This window comes from Balaenoptera musculus, chromosome 1 (assembly GCF_009873245.2).
Source record: "Balaenoptera musculus isolate JJ_BM4_2016_0621 chromosome 1, mBalMus1.pri.v3, whole genome shotgun sequence".
In the NCBI taxonomy this organism is placed as follows: domain Eukaryota; kingdom Metazoa; phylum Chordata; class Mammalia; order Artiodactyla; family Balaenopteridae; genus Balaenoptera; species Balaenoptera musculus.
The window spans coordinates 417,853-441,172 of record NC_045785.1 but is presented as its reverse complement, the minus strand read 5'-3'; the positions used below and the strand labels follow the sequence as shown (position 1 = coordinate 441,172).

Below are 23,320 nucleotides of genomic sequence, written 5' to 3'. Positions count from 1 at the left end.
ATTGACCGCGCCGGCGGCCACAAATTAACTCAGGGAAACAGCATCTCGTTGCTGCTGGGCGTGGGCTGGAGGACAACTTACTAGCGCGTGCGCCCATCCTTTCAGGTCGTGGGCTTCGGAAACCTCCGACAGCTCCATTCAAGCCCTGGACCACTGGCCCGAAGGACGCAATCCAGGCGGAAGGAGAGCCGCCCCCCGGCCCCGCCGCGCGGGCCCTCGGGGCAGGGGGCGTCCCGCCTGGCCCTGCCCACCCGGGGTCGCCCCCGGGCCCCCTGAGCCCCCTCAGCACCCGCCAGGCCCCTAAGGAGCCTGGGGCTGCGGTGGGAACCTAGAGAGCTCCCGGGTCTTTGCGCGGACTGCACGGCCAGACCGGGGCGGTTAGCCCATAAAACGTGCCCAGGGCTGGCAGCTGCGACTAGTGCTTCCGGGTCGTGGCCGAGACCGCGGTCTAGCCCGGCGCCGCAGGGCCTCTTGGGTAACGAGCCCGCTCCCGCCCGCGCCGGGTTCCGGCGTCCGCCGCGCCGCTGACGGATAGGCGGCCAAGCCAGTCGCAGCAAGGGGGCGCCGGGCGGCCCGCCGGTCGAACCAATGGCACGCGGCGGGGCGGGGCGGTCGCGGCCGTAGTGCGTCGCGGGGAGCCGCCCTGCCGGGAAGGAGCCCGAGAGAGAGTCGGCGGCACAAAATGGCGGCGGCGACGGCGACGGCCGGAGCCGGGGCTCAGGGGCCGGCGACCCCCGCGGCAGCGGCCGGCACGCCGGGCTCCGGTGGCACAGCCCCCGGGTCGCAGGGGGTGCTGATCGGGGACCGGCTGTACTCCGGGGTGCTCATCACGCTGGAGAACTGCCTCCTGCCGGACGACAAGCTCCGCTTCACGCCGTCCATGTCGAGTGGCCTCGACACTGACACGGAGACCGACCTCCGCGTGGTGGGCTGCGAGCTCATCCAGGCGGCCGGCATCCTGCTCCGCCTGCCGCAGGTGAGGGAGCGGCCGCGAGCCTCGGGCCGAGGTAACCGCCGCACTGGCGCCGGGAAGGCTGCCGGGCCCTTTGTTGGCGGGGGGGCCTTATCCGGAGCCCGCTCCGTGTCTCCGCCCGGCACCCGGGCGCAGCGCCGATCCCCTCTTCGGACCCCGACCCCGCTCCTTATTCCCACCTGGCCCCGGGCTCACCGGCCGACCCAGGCCCAGGGCGTCCCCGCTGCCGCCCACCGGAGGTGATGAGGGAGGCGAGGCAGCGGGACTCGAAGAGCCTTTGTGGACGCGGAAACATTTTAGTTTTTGGTTCTTTGTTAGGAGTCTCGTGAAACCTAATAATTTAACTTTGAGACCCTTGAATTGGGTTTTGAAAAGGATGGAATCTTTCTCTTGTGCAGGTGGCCATGGCTACCGGGCAGGTGTTGTTCCAGCGGTTCTTCTACACCAAGTCCTTTGTGAAGCATTCCATGGAGGTGAGGCTTTCTTCCGTCTTTCTTTCCCCCAGAAATGTGTTGACAGGAAACCTGGGTTTGTTGCGTTGCCCGTTGCTCAGAGGAACGAGTACTTGTCTTCCAGTTGCAGCGCTGTACTTGGGGGGTTGGGAAGCCCCCTGTACTGCAGAGGGGTTTTTTCCAAGTGGCCTTTTTCTCAGGGTGCACCCCCTCTGCTCTTAACCGCCGTTCTTTAGCTGTTGGAGACTACTGTCGTCCTTGGAACAAACATCTCTGTGTTGCATCGCTTACGTTTCAGCACGTGTCAATGGCCTGTGTTCACCTGGCCTCCAAGATAGAAGAGGCTCCAAGACGGATACGGGACGTCATCAACGTGTTTCATCGCCTTCGACACCTGAGAGAGAAAAAGTGAGTCTTTATCAGACCTGTCGTAGATATCCGTGTCTGTTTTCATGGTTATTCAGTTCCATTAACGTTTCTGAAATAAGGTGTAGGGGGTGAGGTTTTAAACCTGTGCCCAGGAGGAGGCCTGGTGCCTGGGGGTGGGGGTGTACCCAACAGATGCTGTTCAATCAGTGAAGGAACCACAGTCAGGAGGACAGGGCGCTGTGGCTGTAGTTCGGCTGGCCTTGGTTTCGTGGTTTGCCCACGTCAGCCTGAATGCTCTAGAACTGGGTTCTCAACCTCAGCACTGTTTACATTTTGGGCTGGATGATTCTTTGCCGTGGGGACTGTCCTGTGCATTGCAGGATCTTTAGAAGCATCCTTGGCCCAGGCTTTCCAACGCTCCAGCTAATGGAGGGCCTTTGTAAAATACAGCCTTGGCTGTTTAAACGCCATGCTTCTGTTGGTGTTTTGGTTTTCCCTTCATCCTCAATACATCCGCTTGTATCTTGAGGCGGATGGAGGACGTGTAGTCCTTGGGCCATGAGATCGTGAGACCCTCCACTCTGTTCAGTCGGCGTTTATCATCCGTAAAGAAAACAGGGAGAGGGTCGTTGAGGCGGAGTGAGTAGGTCAGCGCTGGGGTTTGAGGAAAACTGTGTGGTTTTGTTAGTTACAGGAAGCAAACTTCCTGACTCTGTATCGTGTTTATGGTAGATTGTCACTGTTTGGGGGTAACCGTGGGATTTGATAGGCTTTATTTGAGCCTTATGCAGATCGTGTGCTTTGTATTTGTAGAAAACCTGTGCCTCTACTGTTGGATCAAGATTATGTTAACTTAAAGAATCAAATTATAAAGGCGGAAAGGCGAGTTCTCAAAGAGTTGGGTTTCTGCGTCCATGTGAAGCACCCTCACAAGGTGGGTATGAGGCCCAGCTGCCACGTGAGCCCACCAGAGTCATTGCTTCATTCTCACCTAGATTGGAAACTGAAAAGGATTAAATGTGTCCCTGATTTGATTTTCCAGTTTTATCTATAATTGGAAAATAACTGTTTTCTTATTAGCCTTTTTGTATTGTATTTATTTTAATAGTATGTTTTTAAAAGTTTTGGAAATTGCATCTTTTAAGTTTGAACTTTCAAAAATGGTGATGAACTTGTAAAAATGAAATCTGTCAGTTTACTTTTTTTTCAACAGCTCTTTTTCTAAAGCTGCTTTAGTAATAACCTTATTTTCTTTTATGGGGCAATTGGAAGAATTCTGAACCCTTTATTTGGAGATGAACGAAAGCTATTTTGCAGTGTGTATCAGTTGAGCATACGATACCACATATATCTTCTATGTTACACTCAAACGTGAAGAGTGCTATTTTCATCTCTGTTTCCATCTTTTTTTTACTCGGGGTTTCCTCATATCTTCTCTCGTTTGATTTTCTGGCATTAGTTCAGAATCTCGGTAGATTAACTCACCATAGATTTAAGAGCTTTTTCTTCATTTGCTGAAAGTATTTTCACACCACGTTTTGTGTAAGTTGGTGACTGGGGTACAGAAGCGTTCAGGGCAGGCTAACGTCACTGGTGGAGAGTGTGTCGAAGACGAGAATGAGCCTCAGCCCTGTCCCGGCCGAGACAGACGTGGGTGCAGCTAGGTCCGCGCGCGCGTTCGTGGCACCTGGCTGCAAAAGCAGGCAGCCGGTGCGCCAGCAGAAACCCCCCTCCAGCTGAGCCGTGCATGGGGCGTGTGCCCAGGAGCCACCCTGGCATCTCGCACAAGGCTCTCGTTTGCTGCATGGATGCCCTCAAGATCTGAATTCTGCGTTCTCAAGGTGCGTGGTAATAACTGCCTGACCCATATCTTCCAGATAATCGTTATGTACCTTCAGGTGTTAGAGTGTGAGCGTAACCGACACCTGGTCCAGACCTCATGGTGAGTTGGTCTTCCTTGTTTTATGAGACCAGCCAGGGCAGTGCAGGAGTATGTTGATTTGAGGCACTTGGGCAGTGGGTAGTCGGTCCCATGACTTGGTTGTGGGCTGGAGTTGTCTGAGTGCCCAGTGTTCCTGCCATGTAAATTCCAGCCAGACTCCCCAGATATCAGGCACTGGTGGAACGGTAAGGTGGCCCGTACCCGCCCTGCCCCTGGAGGAGGGCAGTCACTGGGCTGCCCTTTGGGGGCTGTGGACTTGGCACGTCGGGGTCTTTACCGCAGCTGCCAGTGTGGACTTAGAGGTTCACGGTAGCGTGAACTTGCTTCTGACTGCCTCGGTTAAGGGAATCCTATGGGAGGAAGAGGGGGTGTAAAGCCTTTCTACAATCTGGGGACTGATTTTAACAATGCATTTGCTAGAAGTGAAGCCTGAAGTAACGGTTCAGAGCTGGGTGTTTTCCCACAGAGTGAAGTGTGTAAGGGTCATATTTTTGCTGCCTGAATTGTCTGGTGCTGTGCTGTGTCTAATGGAGAACCTATTTTGACTTTTCTTTTCTGTACTCTTTCAATCAAAGGGTAGCCTCTGAGGGTAAGTGACTAAGACTTCTCCTCTCCTGTCCAAGCGCTTCGGTGCAGGGACAGCGGCCGTCCTCAGCCAATCCAGTGCAGGCTCTCCGCCGAAGGCTGGCTCTAGATGGTGGTATGCGCACGATAGTCTAGTGCTGGCCCACTGCTGCTGTGGTTCTCTGACGATTGTGCTTCTTGTTAATCCTCTGTCGTGCTTGGTAATTGTATTGATAAGAGTTGATAACTGTCTTGACATGAATTTTGTCCATTTGAAACTGCCCTACCTGTGCAATAAAGATGCAGTACCTTTCTCTTAAAAAAAAATGGGAAGCTGTGAAAACTGGCTGGTGGGAGTTCAGACTAGTGTGGGATGGTGTTTTTATTTCTGAAAGTCCCAGAGTTGCTTTTTCAGCACTAAGTGTTGACACAGTCTAGTAAAAGGTGTGCATCTTTAAATCATTCCATGGACACTTTTTATATTGTAACTTATTTCAAAAATAGCAGTTAAGTTTAAATGTATGTTTTGAGGACTTCATTTGTTTTTTTTTAGGACGTAAGAGTTAACGGTTTAATAATATTATCACTGTCCGAGTACTAAAGGTTTTCTTATTAGAACCAAAAAAGTTACTGACGGTTATGTTTAGCAAATGTTTGAACCGTTTACTTGCAACTCTCGGGACATGTGGCCTTGGCTCCATCACACAGGCTTTTCCTTGGTCCCCTCTGGGTGCCTGGAGGGAGAGCTTCAGAGCCAGGTGCTGCTAGTGGGCAGATGTAGAATTTATCACTGAGGAATTTCTCCGTGGGTTTGTAGGTCACCTTCTCCAGGATTTCGGGCAGAGATAACCAGGGTGGGGGGTGCATCAGTCAGACCCCAGCACAACTTGGCTCCCCTTTGGATGGAGCCTGGTACCACTGGGGGATGTTACGAGCACTAAATACATGACCTGTGCAACTGTTTTCTTGTGAAATTAATCTTTTGTTTTTGCAATGTTGATAAAGTTAAGGTGAGATCTGATTTTTGGTCTTTTAAATTTTAGAGAAATATATCTAAATGAAAATGTTGAAAATGTAGCCAATGTCAAAACTCTTTAATTTTTTTAAAAAATGCAAATGTTTTGTATTTTTATATCTTTTAAAATGTGATAAAGTTTTAAAAATGTCCTGATTGTGATGAAACTTGTAGTATTTTGTTGCTTTTATCTGATTTTATGAATGTTCATTTTAAGACTCCTTGTTGAAATGGGACAGTTTGGAAACGGTTCTTTGATAAGCCTGAGAAGAGGATTTCCCTTGGGGCGCTGAGCCCTCTGCATGACGTTCCCATACACCCAAGGGCGTTTTCCCCCCTTTTCAAGTGGACTCCCGTGTGGAAGAAGCCACGCCGTGAGCACCTCTCCCCGGAAAAGGAGCGCAAGAGGACGACTTGTCTCAGAAAGGCCCTCGCAGGCTTTGTGCTGAGCCCATTCATTTGAGTTTGCATGTTTCTCTGCACTATGGATTTTGAGCATTTAGGTTTCCTTAATCAGATACGTTGAACTGCCACAGTAGACATCTTTCTGAGGCACTGTGTTTTGCATGAGAGCAGGCCAAAGGTTGAGAGGGAAAAGTAAAGTTAAAGTTGGTTCTCTTTCATAGCAACACGTATTGTCTGACATTCAGCCAGCTTTAAAAATTTTTTTCAGTTATTTCCCTGTCTTCCTGTCCTGTATTCAGAAGAAGCAGCTAGAACGTTTCTCCATGAACTTGTGAGATTCACAGGACTGTCTAGCTCTAAGTCCTGGCAGTAGACTACTTAGCGGAGCAGTGACTTGACTTAGACAGTGCAGACAGGTGTTGTGCGCGTTGCCACGGGTGTTGCAATTCTTCCTGCGTTTGCTTTTCAGGAACTACATGAATGACAGCCTTCGCACAGACGTTTTTGTGAGGTTCCAGCCTGAGAGCATCGCCTGTGCCTGCATCTATCTTGCTGCCCGGACGCTGGAGGTCAGTGCTGGGCCACCCCGGGGGATTCACCGACCCCAGTGAACTTCTGCATACTGTGCTTCAAATTATGCTCGTTGGAGCCAGTAAAAAGCCTACTTGCTGGTGACCGGCAGGCTTGTTTTTATTGCCCTGAGAATCTTGTCAGCAATGAAGAAAAGTATAATGGTGATGACTTTTGTGTTTACAGATCCCTTTGCCCAATCGTCCCCATTGGTTTCTTTTGTTTGGAGCAACTGAAGAAGAGATTCAAGAAATCTGCTTAAAAATTCTGCAGCTATATACTCGGAAAAAGGTTCTATGTCTTTTCACGTCACGTGTGCCTCTGTGTTTGACTGGAAGAATCTGGTCTGAATCCTGCCCTCTGGCTTTTCTAGGTTGACCTGACCCACCTGGAAGGTGAAGTGGAGAAGCGCAGGTACGCCCTCGACGAGGCAAAGGCACAAGCCAAGGGCCTGTTGCCCGGCGGCACCCAGGTGCTGGACAGCGCGTCGCGGTTCTCACCTGCCCCCAAGCCGGGTGAGCGTCAGGGCGCGCGTGTGCTCCTCTCAGGGGTGGCCCTCTCCTCCAGATTTCTCTTAGAATCACGTCTGCAGCTAGTCTGAGCACTCTGGGGGGCTCCTATGAAGTCTGTTTTTCTGTTTTCATTAGGAAGGGATATGGACAGGGTCCTGAAATGGCTGTTTACCCAGCCTAGCCAAATAGTTTGATGAAAATCTCATAAATCTGGAGCAGTAGACCATGTTGTCAGATCCTAGAGTTAAGCATGACGCCTGTCCCTGGTCCTGGAGGCAAGGCGAGCAGGACAGGTGACCTTCCTGCGTCTGGTGGTTCCGAGCCCGGCGGGGAGCAGGGAGTCACGGTCGGCAGCAGCAGTCCTGTGGGAGAGGCCCCACCTTGCTTGGCTGACCCGTTTCTCAGTAGAACAGCTGTCGGGTTGTAACTTCTCATACTTGATTCTAGCGGAGTCCCCCAAGGAAGGCCAAGGAGACAAGCCTTCCCCACTCTCTGTGAAGAACACCAGGAGGAAAGTGGAGGGCGTGAAGAGAGCCAAGGCCGACAGCCCGGTGAACGGGTGAGTGTCCGCGTGCCCCGACAGGCTGCTGGGGTTGGCTGCAGAGACGTGGGGTCTGAAACTCTGCTCTCTGCCCTGTTCTCAGCTTGCCGAGGGGGCGAGGGGCTCGAAGTCGGAGTGGGAGTCACGAGCAGAGTTACTCCAGGTCCCCGTCGCCATCCGCTTCTCCTAAGAGAAGGTGTGTGCCGCTCGGGGCGCTTGGGGCTGCACCTGGCAGGGTGGGTGTCTTCCCTGGGAGGTGGTGTGGCCTCTCCTCAGGACAGTTGCTCCTGACCCAGAGGTGGTCGGGGTGGGCGGTCACCCGCCCAGTGGTCTCCTTCACAGGAAAAGCGACAGCGGCTCTACGTCTGGCGGGTCCAAGTCACAGAGCCGCTCGCGGAGCCGGAGTGACTCCCCACCCAGACAGGCCCATCGGGGCGCTCCCTACAAAGGCTCCAAGGTAAGGAGCTACCGGAGGTCCAAGGACTGCAAGTACTCCGCCCAGAAGCCACACAAGTCTCGGAGCCGGAGCTCCTCCCGCTCTCGGAGCCGCTCACGGGAACGGGCAGATAATTCTGGAAAATACAAGAAGAAAAGTCATTACTGTAGAGACCAGCGACGGGAGCGTTCTCGGTCGTACGAGCGAGCGGGCCATCGCTACGAGCGGGACCACCCCGGGCACAGCAGGCACCGGAGGTGAGGGCGGGGTCCCTGAAGGTCTGCCCTTTGGCCCTCGGCATGCTCACCTCGGCCACTGGCCCTTGGGCCTGACTCTTTGTGGAAATGGTTGTAGACTCGGGACCGTGTGATGAATTTGGAGACGGAATGGAGAGGCCAGCAAGCCGCCCTTTAGCTCGCCCCGGCCTAGCTCGCCCCGGCCCGCCTCAGCAGCAGCCCTGCCGGTTGCAAAGGCCGGCGCGCACGTCCCGGTGGCGTGGCTGGGTGCTACGACAGGCTGTCTCTTCACTTCCGTTCCGATACTCAATTACGTTGAACCAAGACAATGACTTTTCGAACCTTTGCCTATATTAGGTTGTACTCATGTCCGTATTTTGCAATGTTTCACTATGAGAAAATGGCCTTAACAGCCCCTCGCTCTCTGTCCACGTTGTAAATAAACATGTGTTTAATACAAGTTAAAGCTACATATGAAAACTCAGAACTTGAATTCTGTCAGCTTAAAACTTGTGTAGAGAATTCTGATTTTTAAAATGTGAAGGTATTTAGATCTGTGTTGAAAGTCGTATATTTTTATCTGTGCAATGCTGAGTGCAGGCCACCAGCTCCTAAATAGAGAAGTTTCCTATATATGCATTTTATGTGGTTAAATAAACACAATTCTCTCTACTCAGGTTATTTGGAACGTTGAAGGATTTGTGGTTTGTCAACGTGCGTGCTTGCTCCTGTGCACAGCCGGCAGTACCGGTTCTAGCGGTACGTCTGCGCTGCCGCCTCTCATCTCATTAAAGCGTTGGGTTTTGTATTGAGTTTTGTGCACCTGCTCTTCTGTGAGGGCTCGTGAGGAGTCTGAGCTGTCTGCTGCTGGTGGGGTAGAGGGAGGGTTTGAAAAGGACACAATGGTCTGGAGTCCCCTTGTGCCTGAGGGACATTGGTTTGTAATGCGCTGCAGGTTTTGTCAGGCTGGCGGCAGCCAGGAACAAGGACCCCAGAGGAGCATCACCCCGGAGGGGTCCTCCGTCAGAGTGGGTGGCGGGCGAGTAGACAGGTTGGTGGTGCAGGTGAGCAGGATGGGCGTCGGGCCTGTCTCTGGGTGCTGCGTGTGCTCTGTGCGGATCGAGGGCTGTTGGGGGGCCTGTCCTATGCCCCGTGTTGGCTCTCCCCAGACCAGCACTTCTGTGCGGGTGGGAGGCGTGGCCTTCCTGGAGCCAGTGGGCCTGGCGAAAGGTGCTTGAAGTCAGTACAGCCAAGAAGGTGTGAAAGCGGCAGGGTCAACGCCCAGGGTGCAGGTGGCTCACTCATGAGCAAACCACAAAAGCCTGGGGAGGCCGTGCAGCTGGAGGGAGGGGTGGGCTCCAGGACGTGTTCAGAGACCTTCCGACCTGGGAACCGGAAGCAGTCCCTTGGGCGGAAGGGTGTCTGTCCTCTGGTGACTCAGTTACAGAGCTGGGCCGGGAGCCTACGGTTTCTGCCTTCCTACTGGCTTATCGTCCACTCCCTGCTTAGCCAGGTTGGGGCCTGGGGGTGTCCCAGCCTGGCCATTTCCTGCCTAAGCCTCACTGGAAGACCCTCCTACAGGGCAAGCCTCCCAGTAGAGCCAATGGGGCTCCCCACATCCCAGTGCCAGCAGGAGCCCCCGCACGTCCATTCTTGAGATCCTGCCATACTAGCCAACCTCAGCGAGGACAACGGAGCCTTTCTGGACTAGATGGGTGAAGTGGTGCCCTCGGAGCCCCCTACCCTGAGGAGCAACACTGGGTCTTAGCCAAACACCATGCTCCACGGAGGCTGCTTTTGATTTTCGGACAAAAACTTCCCATGGGCACAGGATGGGAGCTTGTTTGCTTTGAGGAAGGAAAAAACACTCCACCTATGCAAAAAGCGTCGTACTATCCATCCCGCGTTAGACGCGGGGCCTCCTCCGCTTATCCAGACTGGCAGAGACAGGAGGCTGCAAGCCAAAGGGATGGGGCGGCGGGTCCAAGACCCCCGAGTCCTTCCTTACGGCGCCCCGGCTCTGCCCCCAACGCCCGGCACGGCACTCCTGGCGTCCGGGCTGCGGGAGCCCGGGCCGAGCCGCCGTCACCTTCCCTCTCATCCTCGGCAGGAGGGCTCGGGGGTGGAGGCCACGCCCCGCAGGCCCGGCAACTCCGGTTCTTCCCCTCCGGCCCCAGCAGCCGCAGTATCTCGAGCCACTTCCGTCGCCCCCGCAAACCCTATTTCCGTCGACGGGACAACGTCCCTTCCGCAGTCCCGAAATGCCACTTCCGGCCTCCCGGGACAACGGGCCCCTGACCAGTCGGGGGGGGGCGACGGGAGTTTGGGCCACGCAGGCGCAGAGGGGCCCCCCCGGGGTTGTGGGAAAGGTAGTTTTCTAGCCCTCCGCAAGGGACAGGCGGAGCCGGCGAGCCGTGGGAGGAGCTGGGGCGGGGCGCGGGGGGCGGCTCCTCCGGCCGGAAACCGTCGCTTTCTGGGCCGGGTGGGACCTGCACCGACGCGGAGCAGGGCGCCGTGGGGCGCTAGGGGGCGCTGGCCGTGGGAACCAGCGGGCGGCCGCACGCGGGGTGGGGGCCAGTTTAGGTACGGACCGGAAGTGCCTGAGCGCGGCGGCGGAATGGTCAGTTGAGCCTCTCGGTTGCGTCTGGGAAGAGTCGGCGTGAGGCCGCGGCGTGCGGGCTCCAGGGACGGCGGAGGCGGCCGCGGCCGTCTGGGGCTCGGGACCTAAGACCCGAGCGTCGACACCACCCGCGCGGTGGGCGCCTCGGGGTAAAACTAGGTTCAGGGAGAGTCAGTACCTGCCCAGAGTCGCGCAGCTGGGGAGCGGCGGAGGGTTTGAGGGAGGGAGCCGTGCTCGAAGCAGCGTCCTCGTGGTGGGATAGGGTGGTGAGGGAGACGGGGTGCGGGAATCAGGGCGAGACCGGAGTCCCCGGAGTGACCTAGGCGTGCACCTGTGTTCCAGCTCCGCTGAGTGCCTGGGGCCGCCGCCAAGCACAGACCATGTTCATGGTGCGCCTGACCTCCCAGCTGCTCAGGGCTGTTCCCCGGGCAGGTGAGAGGCCCCGTGGGGGCAGATGGGCGGGAGGCGCACCTGGGTTAGGAATATGGGGTCAGCAGCTCAGTCCCCCCCGCTGCTGTGCCTCACCAGCTGGAGGCGGGGCCCGGCCACAAACGACCTCGTAAACGTCCAGATTTCACAGAGGGGAAGTCTGGGCCTGAGAATGTCAGCAGGGCTTCAGGAGGTTCTGCTCCCCAGGCCCGGTGGCCGTGCGTAGGTCATGTAGCCCCACGAGCGGTAACTAACTGTGCCATTTTGTCTCCTGCAGGTTGCAGTGGGCCTTGGCCTGTCTGCGGGGTGTTGGGCAGGCATAACTGCAGGCCTCGCTACAGCATGCAACCAATAGGCCCAAGTGGGGTTGCCTCCCTTCCTGACAGGCGGGTCCACATGGAGCTTGAGGAGATGCTGGTCCCCAGGAAGATGTCTATCAGCCCCTTGGAGAGCTGGCTGACCGTTCGCTACCTCCTGCCCAGACTGGACGCTGGGGCCCCAGGGACTGTGTCTCCAGCCCAAGTCTATGAGTGTCCACCCAGCCAGGGGGGGGAAGGGGTCGCGCAGGGGGGTAAGGAGGTCTGGGACGCGTCCCAGATACAGTGCAAGAACGTGCTCAAGATCCGCCGGCGGAAGATGAATCATCACAAGTACCGCAAGCTGGTCAAGAGGACCCGGTTCCTGCGGCGGAAGGTCAGGGAGGGACGCCTGAAACGGAAGCAGGTGAGTGAGGGCCCTCGGCCCAGAGCTGGGCAGGGTGGTTGAGGTGCGTGGCTGTGCCGCAGACCTGTTGGTGGTCCCTCCCTCTGCCCTCGCAGATGAGGTTCGAGAGAGACCTGAGGCGCATCTGGCGGAAGGCGGGCCTGAAGGAAGCCCCTGCAGGCTGGCAGACCCCCAAGATCTACCTGAAGGGCAAATGAGTCTCGTGTGTCTCTCCCCCAGCCCTGTTACTGTTGATGACCCGTTGAATAAAAATTCGGAGAACTTAGCCATCTTTGCTGGCCTGGACCCTCTTCTGCCTGGGGTGAGCTGTCTTGGGGTTGAGGCTGGCGCCAGCGTCTGCTGTTACAAGAGACACAAGGGCTCTGGGTGGCAGATTGGCGGTCCCTTCCCCGAGCTGGCCCTTGTCTTGGTGCCAGGGCTGCAGGAGTGACAGCCTGGCTCTTCACGAACCGGTGCTGTGGGGACACTGAGAAGAGTCCTAGCCTTGCCCCTGAAGAGCATGCAGATGGGAACTGTGCCAAGGGGACCGGCTTGGAGGTTAGGGAGTGCCCCGATGGAGGTGGTGGTGTGATTAGGGTACACGGTTGACCCTCTGTGCAGTCGAAAAACCCGAGCAGATCTCGTAGTCAGCGCTCCTCTGTGGTGCCAGGTTTAACCAACTATGCATCGTGTGGTGCTGTAAGACCTGTTTATTGGAAAAAAAACATGCGTGCAGCTGGACCCGCACAGTTGAGGGGGCAGAGAGGGCCTCACTGGGGAGATGGGGAGGGGAGGCAGGAAAGACGCCCTGTCCTCAGAGATGATGGCTGGGGTCCTTCAGGTCCTGCTACCTGGGCCTCAAGTGACTCTCTGAGCCGTCCTGCTCAGCTGCAGCTGGGGATCCGTGGCCTGCTGTGGGCTCCTTGGCCTCTGCCACTTTCTGGGGCCCTGAAGGGGGGTGGTGAGGGGCTCACCAGGAAGGGATGGCCCACTCTGGAAGGTTCAGGGTCGGGTCGGCTGAGGAAGGGGTGCCGTTTATAGAGCTGGGGAAGCCCAGAGCCTTAGTGTGAACCAGTGGTCCTCAGATATTCCAGGTTTCTCCTGCGTGGAGGAGAACGTGTTATCACTAATAGTGGGGGGCCCCTGGGCCTCTGTATCCAGGCTTGGGGGGCTGGACTGCAGGCGGAGGAGCTGGTCAGAGGCCGTGAGTGCAGGTGAGGCTCGTTCTCATCCTCAGCGTCTGCCCTGCTCCTGACGTTGGGTTCAAGGAGGGGAAGGTGGGTACGTCTCTCCTGAGCCCCAGAGTGGCGTCTGTGAGGGGCACAGTTCTGTTGCTGATGCCCCCGACCCGCTTCACACCAGGGCGGTGCGCGCTCCTCGTGTTTTGTCAGAGATGCGTCTGTGGCCTGGGTTGGGTTCCCTGCAGGTCGAGCAGATCTGGGGGCAGGGGGTGTGCTTGGACACGGGCTTCCCAGCATTTCTCCTGGAAGGGAACGGACAGCCCCGATGCTTCAGTGAGCCAGGTGGGCCCCTGTCCTGTGCGTGCCTGCTAGCTGGGTAAGCGGGCTTCTAACCGTGGGGCCTGCCTGAGTCCCTGTCCGTCAGGGGAGATGGGCTCATAGAGTAGCCGTGTGGAGTGGACGTGAGAAGGGTGACGCTGACCCTGACCTGGAGGAGACCAGAGGCCCGTGAGGGCACAGGACTGCTTCTGCGGGTGGCCACTAGGGGGCAGTGATTAGGCTCCTGGCAGCCCTTGGGGTTCCGGCTGAGGACCAGGACATGGGCATCCTTTCTGGGTCTTAGTTTCCTCAACTGTGGGTGGGGCAGGGGTCCCAGGGGCAGGGGTCCCAGGGCCAGGGCCTGGGCCTCAGCAGTGGAGCCTCCCTCGGGTGGAATGGACCATGCCCTCTTGGTGCCAAGTCTGGCCCCAGCTCCCCCAGGCCTCCCAGCAGGGCCTTGGCCTGCCAGTGACGCCCTTGGCTGACGCCCACGGCCGCTGAGCAGCTGCTCCCGGTGTTTCCTTCCAGCACCCCTGCGGGAGCTGCCCCGTGGCTCACCCCACCCTTCCCTGGCTGAGTCTGGAGACAAAGCTCAGCTGGGGCCATGAGTGCTGGGGATGCAACTGGCCGGCCCGTGCAGGGGGGTGCAGACCCAGACGCCTGGAGGCTGCCAGCCGGCAGAGCGCCACAGGGCCCTGGCACCCGGGTCACCTGCTCCAGCCTCCTCCACCGTGAGGTGGGTGCCAGCTGGGGCGCCCCCAGAAGGCAGGCTGCCCACTGGTTCCAGGCCACGCGGCCTCACCATTCTTTCACAACAGTGGTTCTTAAGTGAGCATTCAGCTACATCTGGAGGCAGTTTTGGTTGTCACAGTGGGGGTCACAGTTGGTGGAGGCCGGGGATGCTGTGAAACGCCCTGCAGTGCACAGGGCAGCCCCTGCCCGAGAGCAGGTGGCCCCGGACGTCAGTGGTGCCGTGGTCGAGGCCCCTGATCCTGAGGTCACCGGTCCTGTCGGGTCAGCTCCTGAGCTGGCCCAGCCCCGCTCTGTCTCCTCAGTCCCTGTGCCTTCCCCTGCCTTGCAGGCCCTGCACCTTGGCAGCCCTCTCGCTGCCCCAGCTCGTGTGTGCAGACCTCATCCTGCCCGTGGCTTGGGTGCCTTGGGCCCCAGCCACGATCTCAGGAGGTGGTTTGGGGGGTTTATTTTTACTCTGCAGCCCCTCCCGGACCGCAAGGGGCTGCTCCTCCCCTCTTCCCGATGGGGCCTCCACCCTCCCTCAGCTCCTCCTCCCCGTTGCCTCCTGTTCTAGCCCTGGGCGCCCCCTGAGGCGGGGCGCGGAGTGAGGGCCCCTCCTGTGTGATGTGGTTCTGGCCTGTGGTCTGCCCTTAACCCAGAGCAGCGCCTCGGGCTTGGATTCAGCCAGAGGAGGCCCCGGCGAGGGCTCGAGCTGATGGGGGTGGTCTTGGGCCCTGACGGGGATCTGCCTTTTGGACCCAGTGAGGAGACACCTCAGTGAGCTCAGCCGCCACCCCTCGTCCCCGTGCTCCTCCGTGCCTGGGGCACGGCCAGTGTCTTCTGGCCTGGGCGTTCCTGCCCACACAGTGGGCCACAGAGGGAGCCAGGCAGGCTCAAGCCCTGCGGGAGGATGTGAGGCTGGACGCTGGGCCCTGGGAAGGGCCGGCCCCCTGCCCCAATCAGACGCGCACATACGTGTGCGCCCCCAAACCGCATGCGAATAGCTGTGCTCCCCGCCGTCCAAGGAGCCTGCAGGCTGGCGAGGGCGACAGAGGGCCTCGGCGTGGGGCAGAGGTTGGCCTCACTCCCCTGGCCTGGCCACGGCCCGCTGAACTTGCCTGGAAGGATGCTGGAACCTGGGGGGACAGAGGAGGCAGGGAACATTCCTCTCCAGGTCTGAATTTTGGAAAAAGCCGCTGAAGGGCTCGTGAGCTGCAGCCCCCAGGATGGGGCGGAGGAGCCCAGACCTGGGTCTGGAGTTAGCCTGAGGGTGGGGGCCGGGAGGCGACAGCCCCTGCCGCCTGGCTGGGCAGCCACAGCCCGTGCTCCCTGTCGGATTCTCTCTAGTGCTGATCTCAGCCTCACAGGGCACTGCTGGGCCATTTTTGGACGAGGAGGCTGAGCTGTGGCATTGGGTCGCTCACCTGGGGGTCACACGTCAGCCGTGCAACAGGGCTGGGGCTCGAGTTCACCCCAGCTGAGACTGCCACCTCCCAAATTGGAGTTCTCTGTGTGGGGTGTGGGCGGCCTGTGCGTATTTTGAGGATCCCTCCCGGCTGAGTAGGGAGGGAAGCACTGCAGACTCAGGTGGGGCAGCACCGGGCCGGCAGCCCCCTCGCTTCAGCTGTGCGGTGGCAGAGCTGTCAGGGCCCCTGAGGCCAAGAGGAGGGGAGGCCTCAACCTGCAGGCTGGGTGGGAGTTGTGACACCTCCGTGGGAGCCCCTGAGCCGTGGCCAAGACTCACGATCGGGGTGAGCCGGGTCGCCGGCATTAATCGTGCCTGTGTTGTGTGGAGTGTAGACTGACCCAGTGAATTTGGGAGCACCGGACAGGGGTGACTGCCCTGTGACCTGGCACCCCACACCCTCGCCACCCTGGTGTAGGTGATCTGAGGTGCAGGGGAGGAGACTGATTCAGCCTGGAGTCCTGCCGAGTGGACCCGGCCACCCCGAGGCCCCGCTCTGGGTGGAGGAGGCCCCAGAGGCCGCCAAGACCGGGGGGTCTAGCCTGGAGTCCCCAAGGGCTGGGAACACCACAGCCCTCACGTGAACAGGGTGGGTGGGTCACCCCCCGGTCCTCTGGGACTCAGACCTGGGCGTCCCTGTGAATCCGGGCAAGGGCACCCTCTCCTTTCGCTTTGCTTGTTCTTGTTGGTTTTGTTACTTTGTATTTACAGTTGAATTCTTATTTGTTGATTTGCTGGCCAGGTAGGATCGTACGTGGCCCAGCGTGGAGTTGTCAGCTCCTGCCTCACCTCACCTCACCCACCCCGAGCCTGCCCCAGGGCCGGCAACTTCAGCTCCTCTGCTGGCCTCGGCCTCCTCCCGGTGTAGCCCACCATAGTGTGAATGGCCTCACGGCTCAGCAAGCTTGTATCTCCTTTCTCTTTCAGCTCTTTATCCTCCAGTCCTGTTTTTTCTTTTGTACGTTTTTCTATGTATCACTAACTCAGCTCCAAACTTGCTGACGGAATTTAAAAACTCTCACTTCCGTCCAGCTCCTCGAGTGACTCTTGTTCAGGTGGAGCCGCCCTCCTGGTGCCCTGTCTGGGCTGCCCCGGGCCCTTGATGGCACCAGCAGGGTCTCCCTGGGATACCCTTGGCCTCATCAGCTGGAGCCTCTGTTTCTGGAATGCCGTGTTTTCCTGCCTTGTGGTTTACTTTCTTGTTTTCGTGGAGTACCTCCTAGAATGGCTTTCTGAGAAAAGGTGCGTCAGAGATAGATTGTAGAATAAGAATTATGTTTTTAAACAGTTAATAATTGACATGTTTGAGTGATTCCTTTCACCACAGGCATTGTGCTAGGTTCTTCACAGGACTTATGTCACAACAAATCTATAATGAACCTTGTTTGATAAGGGAGGACCCTTAAGTACAGAGATGAACTTGCCCACAGTCACATGGCTGTGAAGCCATGATTCAGCTCTTTTTGACTTCAAAACTTAATTTTTTAAAAAATAAATTTGTTTATTTACTTTTGGCTGCATTGGGTCTTCGTTGCTGTGTGCGGGCTTTCTCTAGTTGTGCCGAGCGGGGGCTACTCTTCGTTGTGGTGTGTGGGCTTCTCATTGTGGTGGCTTCTCTTGTTGTGGAGCACAGGCTCTAGGCACGTGGGCCTCAGTAATTGTAGCGTGCGGGCTCAGTAGTTGTGGCTCGTGGGCTCAGTAGTTGTGGCTCACGGGCTCTAGAGCGCAGGCTCAGCAGTTGTGGCGCATGGGCTTAGTTGCTCCGCGGCATGTGGGATCTTCCCAGACCAGGGCTCGAACCTGTGTCCCCTGTCGTGGCACTACATTTTGTTTTCCTCGTGGGTGTCATGTGCTGCCCCTCCTCACTGCCCCTCCTCTGACTCGGTGGCCTGTGAGTTGGGGGACGTGAGTGTCTGTGTTCACGTGACTGTAACCATAAAAGGAGACACTGTCACTGCTTTTCCTTCCCTGTGAGTTTTTGTTTTCCCTGGAATCAGTAATTGTGTTGTTTTTTTTTCTTTCTTTCTTTTCAGTTGCTTTAGTTTTCTGTGCCCTCATCACAATTTCAACACCAAGTTCTCAGCCCAACTCCCAGAAACAGCTGAGGTTCGTTCATCTCAGAGTGAAGTCTCTTCCTGGACTTCTTGCCTGTCCAGCTGGCTGTTCGCCCATCACATCTGGGCCCAGCTTTCACCCTGGGGATTCTCGCAGACTCTCTGCTCCCCTGATCCCTCGTCTTCCCTTTTCCTTCCCTTTTTTTTCCCTTCATTTTTTACTTTTTTTTTTTCCTTTTTCCTTACCTTACTTTGAAAGAGCATATCCTCCAGTCTCCTGCAGAAAGAAACACAAGAGAAAATTTTGAAACCTTGCAAATCTGCAGACATCTGTATTGGATCCTGTTTCTTGGTTCACAGTTTGGCTGGATATGGAATTCTAGGTTGGAAATTATTTCCTATAAAACCCTGTAGGCGTCACTCTGTTGTCTTCTGGTTCCCAGTGTTGCTGTTGAGAAAATTGAACCCAATTTGAGTCCAGAGCCTTTGTGATTTTCTCTCTCGAAGCTCCTCTTTTCCTTCACTGGTGGAGACACTCCCAGGGACATATATACTTTGGTGTGGATCTGTTTTCGCCCCCACAGGAGCCCATTTCAATCTGGAAACGCCTAACCTTCTGGAATTCAGTTTTGGGACATTTTCTCAAACCGTTTTGTTGTCATTTCCTCCACTCTTTCTTCTCTTTTTCTGAAACTCCTGTTTTTGGGATGATTTTCTCTTCTATATTCTATCTCATTGGCATCTTCAACATTTTCTTCTAATCCATTTAATGAATTTTTTTCATTTCTGTTACCTTCTTAATTTCTAAGAGACTTTTGGTTTTTGAGTGTTTTTAGTGGTGCCCTGTTTATGTTTCATGGGTGTGGTGGCATCTCATTGTGGGGATGTTAATGCTGCATATTTTCTTTGCCCCCCACTGCCAAGTCTAGTTTCTGTTTCTCCCAAGTGCGTTCCTCTGTTGACTTTGGCCTCTGTTTCCCACGTCAGTGGGCTTCCTCTGGTGGCACTTGGCTGTGTGCTTATGTTTGAGAGTGAGGTCTACCAACCAAGACCCCCAGAAGTGGCTCTAAGTGCCCTCCCCCACTTCTGGTGGGAGCCAGGACTCTTTGGAGACATGGCTAGTTCCTGGTAAGGTTGCCAACTTCAGCAAATAAAAATACAGGCCCCTAATTAAATTTGAATTTCAGATAAACAACAAATAATTTCTCAGTATGTCCTGTGCGATGTTTACCTGGAAACCCTAACGCCAGGCCTGTGGCAGGAAGCGCACGAGAACCTGCTGTGTCTCTTCATGTCAGAGGCCACGGGAGGCGCCAGGAGGGTGCAAAGGGCTTCACTGGCCAAAGATGGGACAATATGAGGGCTAAAGCACACGAAGCGTGTTGAGACCCGTCCACACTGGGCTGAAGCACACGAAGCGTGTGAAGATGTGTCCACACTGGGCTGAAGCACAGGAAGCATGTTGAGACCCATCCACTGGGCAGCCTTGGAGGATACAGAGGCCCAAGTCCCAGGGTCTCGGCTGAGATTCTATTAGGTTCTTGGGCCGTATGACTGGGGACATTCTCTGAGCATTTTAGTATAACTCCCTGTCTTCCTGGAAACCAAAATAATGTATATTGATTATAAAGCTCCCATGCTGATGGCTTAAATAGACTAATGCATGCTTTCATAGATTTAAAATGGAGAACATTAGATTTCCAGAAAGAAAAAAGGAATTGAACTTCTAATGCTTTAGAAGTGTTCACCCTTTTAAAAAAAAGTCATTTTCTTGCAGAATCCACAGCTAAAAAAATAAAACCTGGGACAATTGTTGATCGTTGGATAAGAAGCAGAGAGATGTGAATTCTGGCAGAGAGCAAATATTGCCAAGGAGACTACGTCATATAAACATTAATATTGTTTAAATGTTGGGCTGGAAAATGTGGAGTTTAACAACTTGTATTAGAAAAAGTTCAAGTAATTTTTTTTTTTAAGAATCAATTTTATTTATTTATTTTTGGTTGCGTCAGGTCTTCATTGCTGCACGCGGGCGTTCTAGTTTCTAGTTGCGGTGAGCGGGGGCTACTCTTTGTTGAGGTGCGTGGGCTTCTCGTTGCGGTGGCTTCTCTTGTTGCGGAGCATGGGCTCTAGGCACGTGAGCTCTAGAGCGCAGGCTCAGTAGTTGTGGCACACGGGCTTAGTTGCTCCGTGGCATGTGGGATCTTCCCGGGCCAGGGCTCGAACCCGTGTCCCCTGCATTGGCAGGCGGGTTCTTAACCACTGCGCCACCAGGGAAGTCCCCATCATTCACTTTTTAGCACTTCCTTCCTTTTCAGCACTCCAGGCTTATCTCGTGTTCCCTCCCGCACCCTAAGACCAGCCATTTCTCCAAGGAGCCCTGGTTCCTTGTATCGGAAATGGTCTTAGAAACCATTTTGATCTGGAGCTGGGTGTGCTCACTGCTTTTGGGCCTTCTCAGATGACAGAGCCGACCACGCATCCACACACCTAAAACTGCTGCCACAGGCGTCCGCCTTTACTTGTGTTACGCTGAACATGACTTCACAGCAGTGTCTCCAACTGTGATCCTGACCTCGTGGGTCATCCCAGCCCCTCTCTTGCTTTTCCGTAACCTGTCACCTAATTGTTTGGTCCACGTCCCCTACGGCAGTATCAGAGCTGATAAACCACAGCCGGTGGGAAACACCGTGTCAGCTCAAGCACAGTGCTGCGTGCAGGCCCTCTGCCTTTAGTCACAGGCTCTGCTCACTCCCGAGGCCCTCAGGTTGGTACTTCCACACCCCTTCAGTGATGTTACCCCGCTGGTGAGTCAGCCAGATTTCTTGGCCACATTCTGATTACCTGACCGCCTAAATGAGTTGTTTAGACTTCTCACACGTTAAGATTCCCCCTTTGTGCCATGCAGTTCATCGGGTTTTGATAAACGCATGGTGCCGTGAATCCCCCTAACGGTGGATCGTACAGAACAGTTTCGTTGCTCTGAAAAATCCCCTGTGCTCCACCTCTTCATCCCTGCCCCCGGGTTGTGGTTTTAAGGTGCTTGTTATGCAGCAAATATCTGGAGCATTTCTAAAGATACTGACATTCACAAAGAGAGCGATTACAGAAATAGTGGGTTACTATCTAAAAATATTCATTCTTTGTCCAAATTACGTCTGATTTGGATGGTAAAGTTAAAACATACGTTGTGTGATATATACAGTTAACGTAAACTAAAGCTCTCTGTTTAAATTTGTCAATAGCAATATAAATATTTGTGTACTTATAATAAACATTCATAGGTATATCAACATCATTAAGTGGAGAAAGTGTATATATTATGTAATAAAGAGAAAGAGAGTTGTCTTTTACATGCACAGCATATTCTAAACAAAAAGAAAAGCTGTTGTTTCCTCTGCTGGGTCAGGGAGTGTATTTCTCTCCCCCAGGCTTATCCCCCTTTGGGCCCTTGTCCCCCTCAAGTTCCCACCACGACTTGACTCTGTTTTACCAGATGGTCCTTGTTTCTAAGATGGCAAACGCTCCCAGTAATCATTCAGTGCTGTGCTCGTTTTAGATGTTGTTACCTGGATTAAAACTCTAGCCAAGATGATCATCATTTCTTGTGTGTGGTCAACAGTGACGATGTGCCTGCCCCAAATTCAGGCCTGAGATCCAGACTTCGAAAAACTGACAACGTGTCTTAAACCTCACCTGTCTCGGGGGTTCCCCCAGACCGCCATTGGCAACACAAGGCCTCCTCCCTTGGGTAAAATGAAGAACAGTGCAGACAATGGAATATATTTATTACTGCCATATTTAACCACCTCTTCGCAAGTTTGGAAGCCCCCCTGTTTACGAAGCCCGTAATATGGGAAAGTCAGACTATTTATACACAAAAGGAATGTTGTTATGACTGTGTTGGAGCAACTTTGCCATCTCGCGTCGGCAGGAAGCTGCCACGTTCGCGTGCGCGGCGAGGATGGCTCTGATTGCTGTGTTGTGAGGCCCTCCCCGCCAGTACCTGCAGGTCGGAAGGCTCTGTGAGGTAAACACACTCTCGTGACTGAATCCTGGGGAAGTACGTGACACCTTAAAAGAGATTCTGCTCTCTGGCCTTTGGACATTCTGTGCGGCCGGGCGGCAGCGGTGGCCTCCCGGGGGCCGTCTCCGGGGTCCCTGACTGTTGACGCGACAGGAAACAGCCTCACCAGACAGGCCGACACTTGCCACACTGTCCCCAGGGGCCAGGTCAGGGCCGGGGGCCCCTGTGCACCAGAAGCAGATGACCCGGAACTTGCAGTCCGGCCCGAGTCCACAGGGCAGGCAGGGGAGTTGGACGTGTCTCGCTGAGGTGGTGTGGGCATGAGACAGCACAGGCTGTAACGAAGTGTCTGTAAACGGATCTCATTCAACTGGCCCTCAGAGTTCAGGAGAAGATATCACAAGAAACTCTTAGTACAGATGTGAAGCCAGTGATTCTTCAGAAAAACTGAAAATTCTGTGGGAAGTGATGGAAGGAAACCGCTCAGGACGGTGGTACCCGAGGGGTGGCCCTGGGTCCAGTCGGGACCGGGAAGCTCGGGGAGTCTGGTGGTTGGTTCACCCCCACTCCTCCCACCCCCCTAACCCCGACAGCAGAGGAGTCCTTGGGCTGGCAGGCTGGCGGGCAGGGCAGGTGGGCGCCCTCCAGGCTGCAGGGCCGAGGGGCGTTGGTGGCCGTGCCGAGGGCCGCAGGGAGGCCGGGTCAAGGCCTCGGGGTGGCTGAGGGACTGTGTTGTGGGCAGGACACCATGGACCTCCCTCCCGTGGCTTCCCCCACACCCTCTGTGGGGAGCTCGAGCCCCTCTTCATAAAGCAGAGCTGCCGAGAGGAGCCTCGGTGTCGCCAGAGCCTGTGGGGAAGGGGTTCCCTCGCTGAAGCGTCGCGTTGAAAGGTAGATCTCCTTGGTGAGGCGCCAGGGACCCAGGGCGCCCGTCCGCGTGGAAGCAGCGCTCGCGGCCCCAGGAAGCCGGCCTGATGGCTGCTCTAAGCTTGTCAGCCCTGGCCCGCCCGAGGCGCCAGCACCCAGCTGGACCCGGGGGCTTCGTGACAGCTCCCGCAGTGAAGGCACCGCGGCTGAGATCTGCTAGGAGTCAGTCTGTGGCCCTTGATTCCTGGCTGCAAAATTGATGACTCGTTAAGGACGATAAGCAAACACTTCTGGCGTGATGGGAGAGAAGAAAATACAGAGGCCAACCTTGGAGCCTGAGGTCATGGTTCGAGTCTATGACCCATACAAGCCGGCCGGCGCCCCTGCACCTTTCACGAACAGAATGAGCCAAGCAGAGGGGACGCAGGCAGGCCTCAGAGGCGCTGCGGGCTCGGTTCCAGGCCACCGCAGTCATGCGAGGCACACAAACGTTTTGGTTTCCCAGCGTGTATAAAAGTTATGTTTAAACTGTAGGCTATTAAGTGTGCCATAGCATTATGTCTAAAAAACGTACATGCCTTAATTTTTTTAAAAATTTATTTGTTTGTTTATCTTTGGCCGCGTTGGGTCTTCGTTGCTGCGCGTGGGCTTTCTCTAGTTGCGGCAAGCGGGGGCTACTCTTCGTTGCGGTGCGCGGGCTTCTCATTGCGGTGGCTTCTCTTGTTGCGGAGCTCAGGCTCTAGGCGCGTGGGCTTCAACAGTTGTGGCAACAGTTGTGGCACGCGGGCTCAGTAGTTGTGGCTTGCAGGCTCGGTAGTTGTGGCTCGCGGACTCTAGAGCGCAGGCTCAGTAGTTGTGGCGCACGGGCTTAGTTGCTCCGCGGCATGTGGGATCGTCCAGGACCAGGGCT

The 23,320-nt window shown here is 55.6% G+C and overlaps 2 protein-coding genes across 12 annotated transcripts; both read left to right on the top strand.

The window, feature by feature from the left end:
- Positions 1-520: 520 nt before the first annotated feature.
- On the top strand, positions 521-8,824 carry CCNL2 (cyclin L2). Of its 7 annotated transcripts, none has more exons than XM_036859523.1 (12): positions 539-976; positions 1,372-1,446; positions 1,724-1,833; positions 2,608-2,728; positions 3,672-3,736; positions 6,190-6,289; positions 6,477-6,581; positions 6,664-6,805; positions 7,250-7,361; positions 7,447-7,539; positions 7,671-8,036; positions 8,693-8,824. In XM_036859523.1, the coding sequence occupies exons 1-12, from the start codon at positions 683-685 to the stop codon at positions 8,805-8,807; spliced, it is 1,698 nt and encodes a 565-aa protein (XP_036715418.1). In that variant the 5' UTR covers positions 539-682; the 3' UTR covers positions 8,808-8,824. The 7 variants fall into 7 exon arrangements, with proteins under 7 accessions (XP_036715456.1, XP_036715418.1, XP_036715426.1 ...); XM_036859531.1 differs by having other exon boundaries at positions 545-976; positions 7,686-8,036; XM_036859506.1 differs by having other exon boundaries at positions 549-1,007; positions 1,662-1,833.
- Positions 8,825-10,603: 1,779 nt separating this feature from the next.
- Positions 10,604-12,068, top strand: AURKAIP1 (aurora kinase A interacting protein 1). Of its 5 annotated transcripts, none has more exons than XM_036862808.1 (4): positions 10,604-10,770; positions 10,978-11,067; positions 11,342-11,787; positions 11,850-12,068. In XM_036862808.1, the coding sequence occupies exons 2-4, from the start codon at positions 11,016-11,018 to the stop codon at positions 11,982-11,984; spliced, it is 633 nt and encodes a 210-aa protein (XP_036718703.1). In that variant the 5' UTR covers positions 10,604-10,770; positions 10,978-11,015; the 3' UTR covers positions 11,985-12,068. The 5 variants fall into 5 exon arrangements, with proteins under 5 accessions (XP_036718703.1, XP_036718695.1, XP_036718722.1 ...); XM_036862800.1 differs by having other exon boundaries at positions 10,604-10,784; XM_036862816.1 differs by having other exon boundaries at positions 10,608-10,784; positions 11,883-12,063.
- The last annotated feature ends 11,252 nt before the right edge of the window (positions 12,069-23,320 follow it).

Coding starts and splice junctions, on each gene's coding strand:
- CCNL2 (XM_036859506.1), top strand. CDS start 683: ATGGCGGCGGCGACGGCGACGGCCGGAGCCGGGGCTCAGGGGCCGGCG. Junction 1,008..1,371: donor GCCGCGAGCCTCGGGCCGAG/GTAACCGCCGCA, acceptor TCTCTTGTGCAG/GTGGCCATGGCTACCGGGCA. Junction 1,834..2,607: donor CGACACCTGAGAGAGAAAAA/GTGAGTCTTTAT, acceptor TTGTATTTGTAG/AAAACCTGTGCCTCTACTGT.
- AURKAIP1 (XM_036862808.1), top strand. CDS start 11,016: ATGTTCATGGTGCGCCTGACCTCCCAGCTGCTCAGGGCTGTTCCCCGG. Junction 11,068..11,341: donor CAGGGCTGTTCCCCGGGCAG/GTGAGAGGCCCC, acceptor TGTCTCCTGCAG/GTTGCAGTGGGCCTTGGCCT. Junction 11,788..11,849: donor GACGCCTGAAACGGAAGCAG/GTGAGTGAGGGC, acceptor GCTGTGCCGCAG/ACCTGTTGGTGGTCCCTCCC.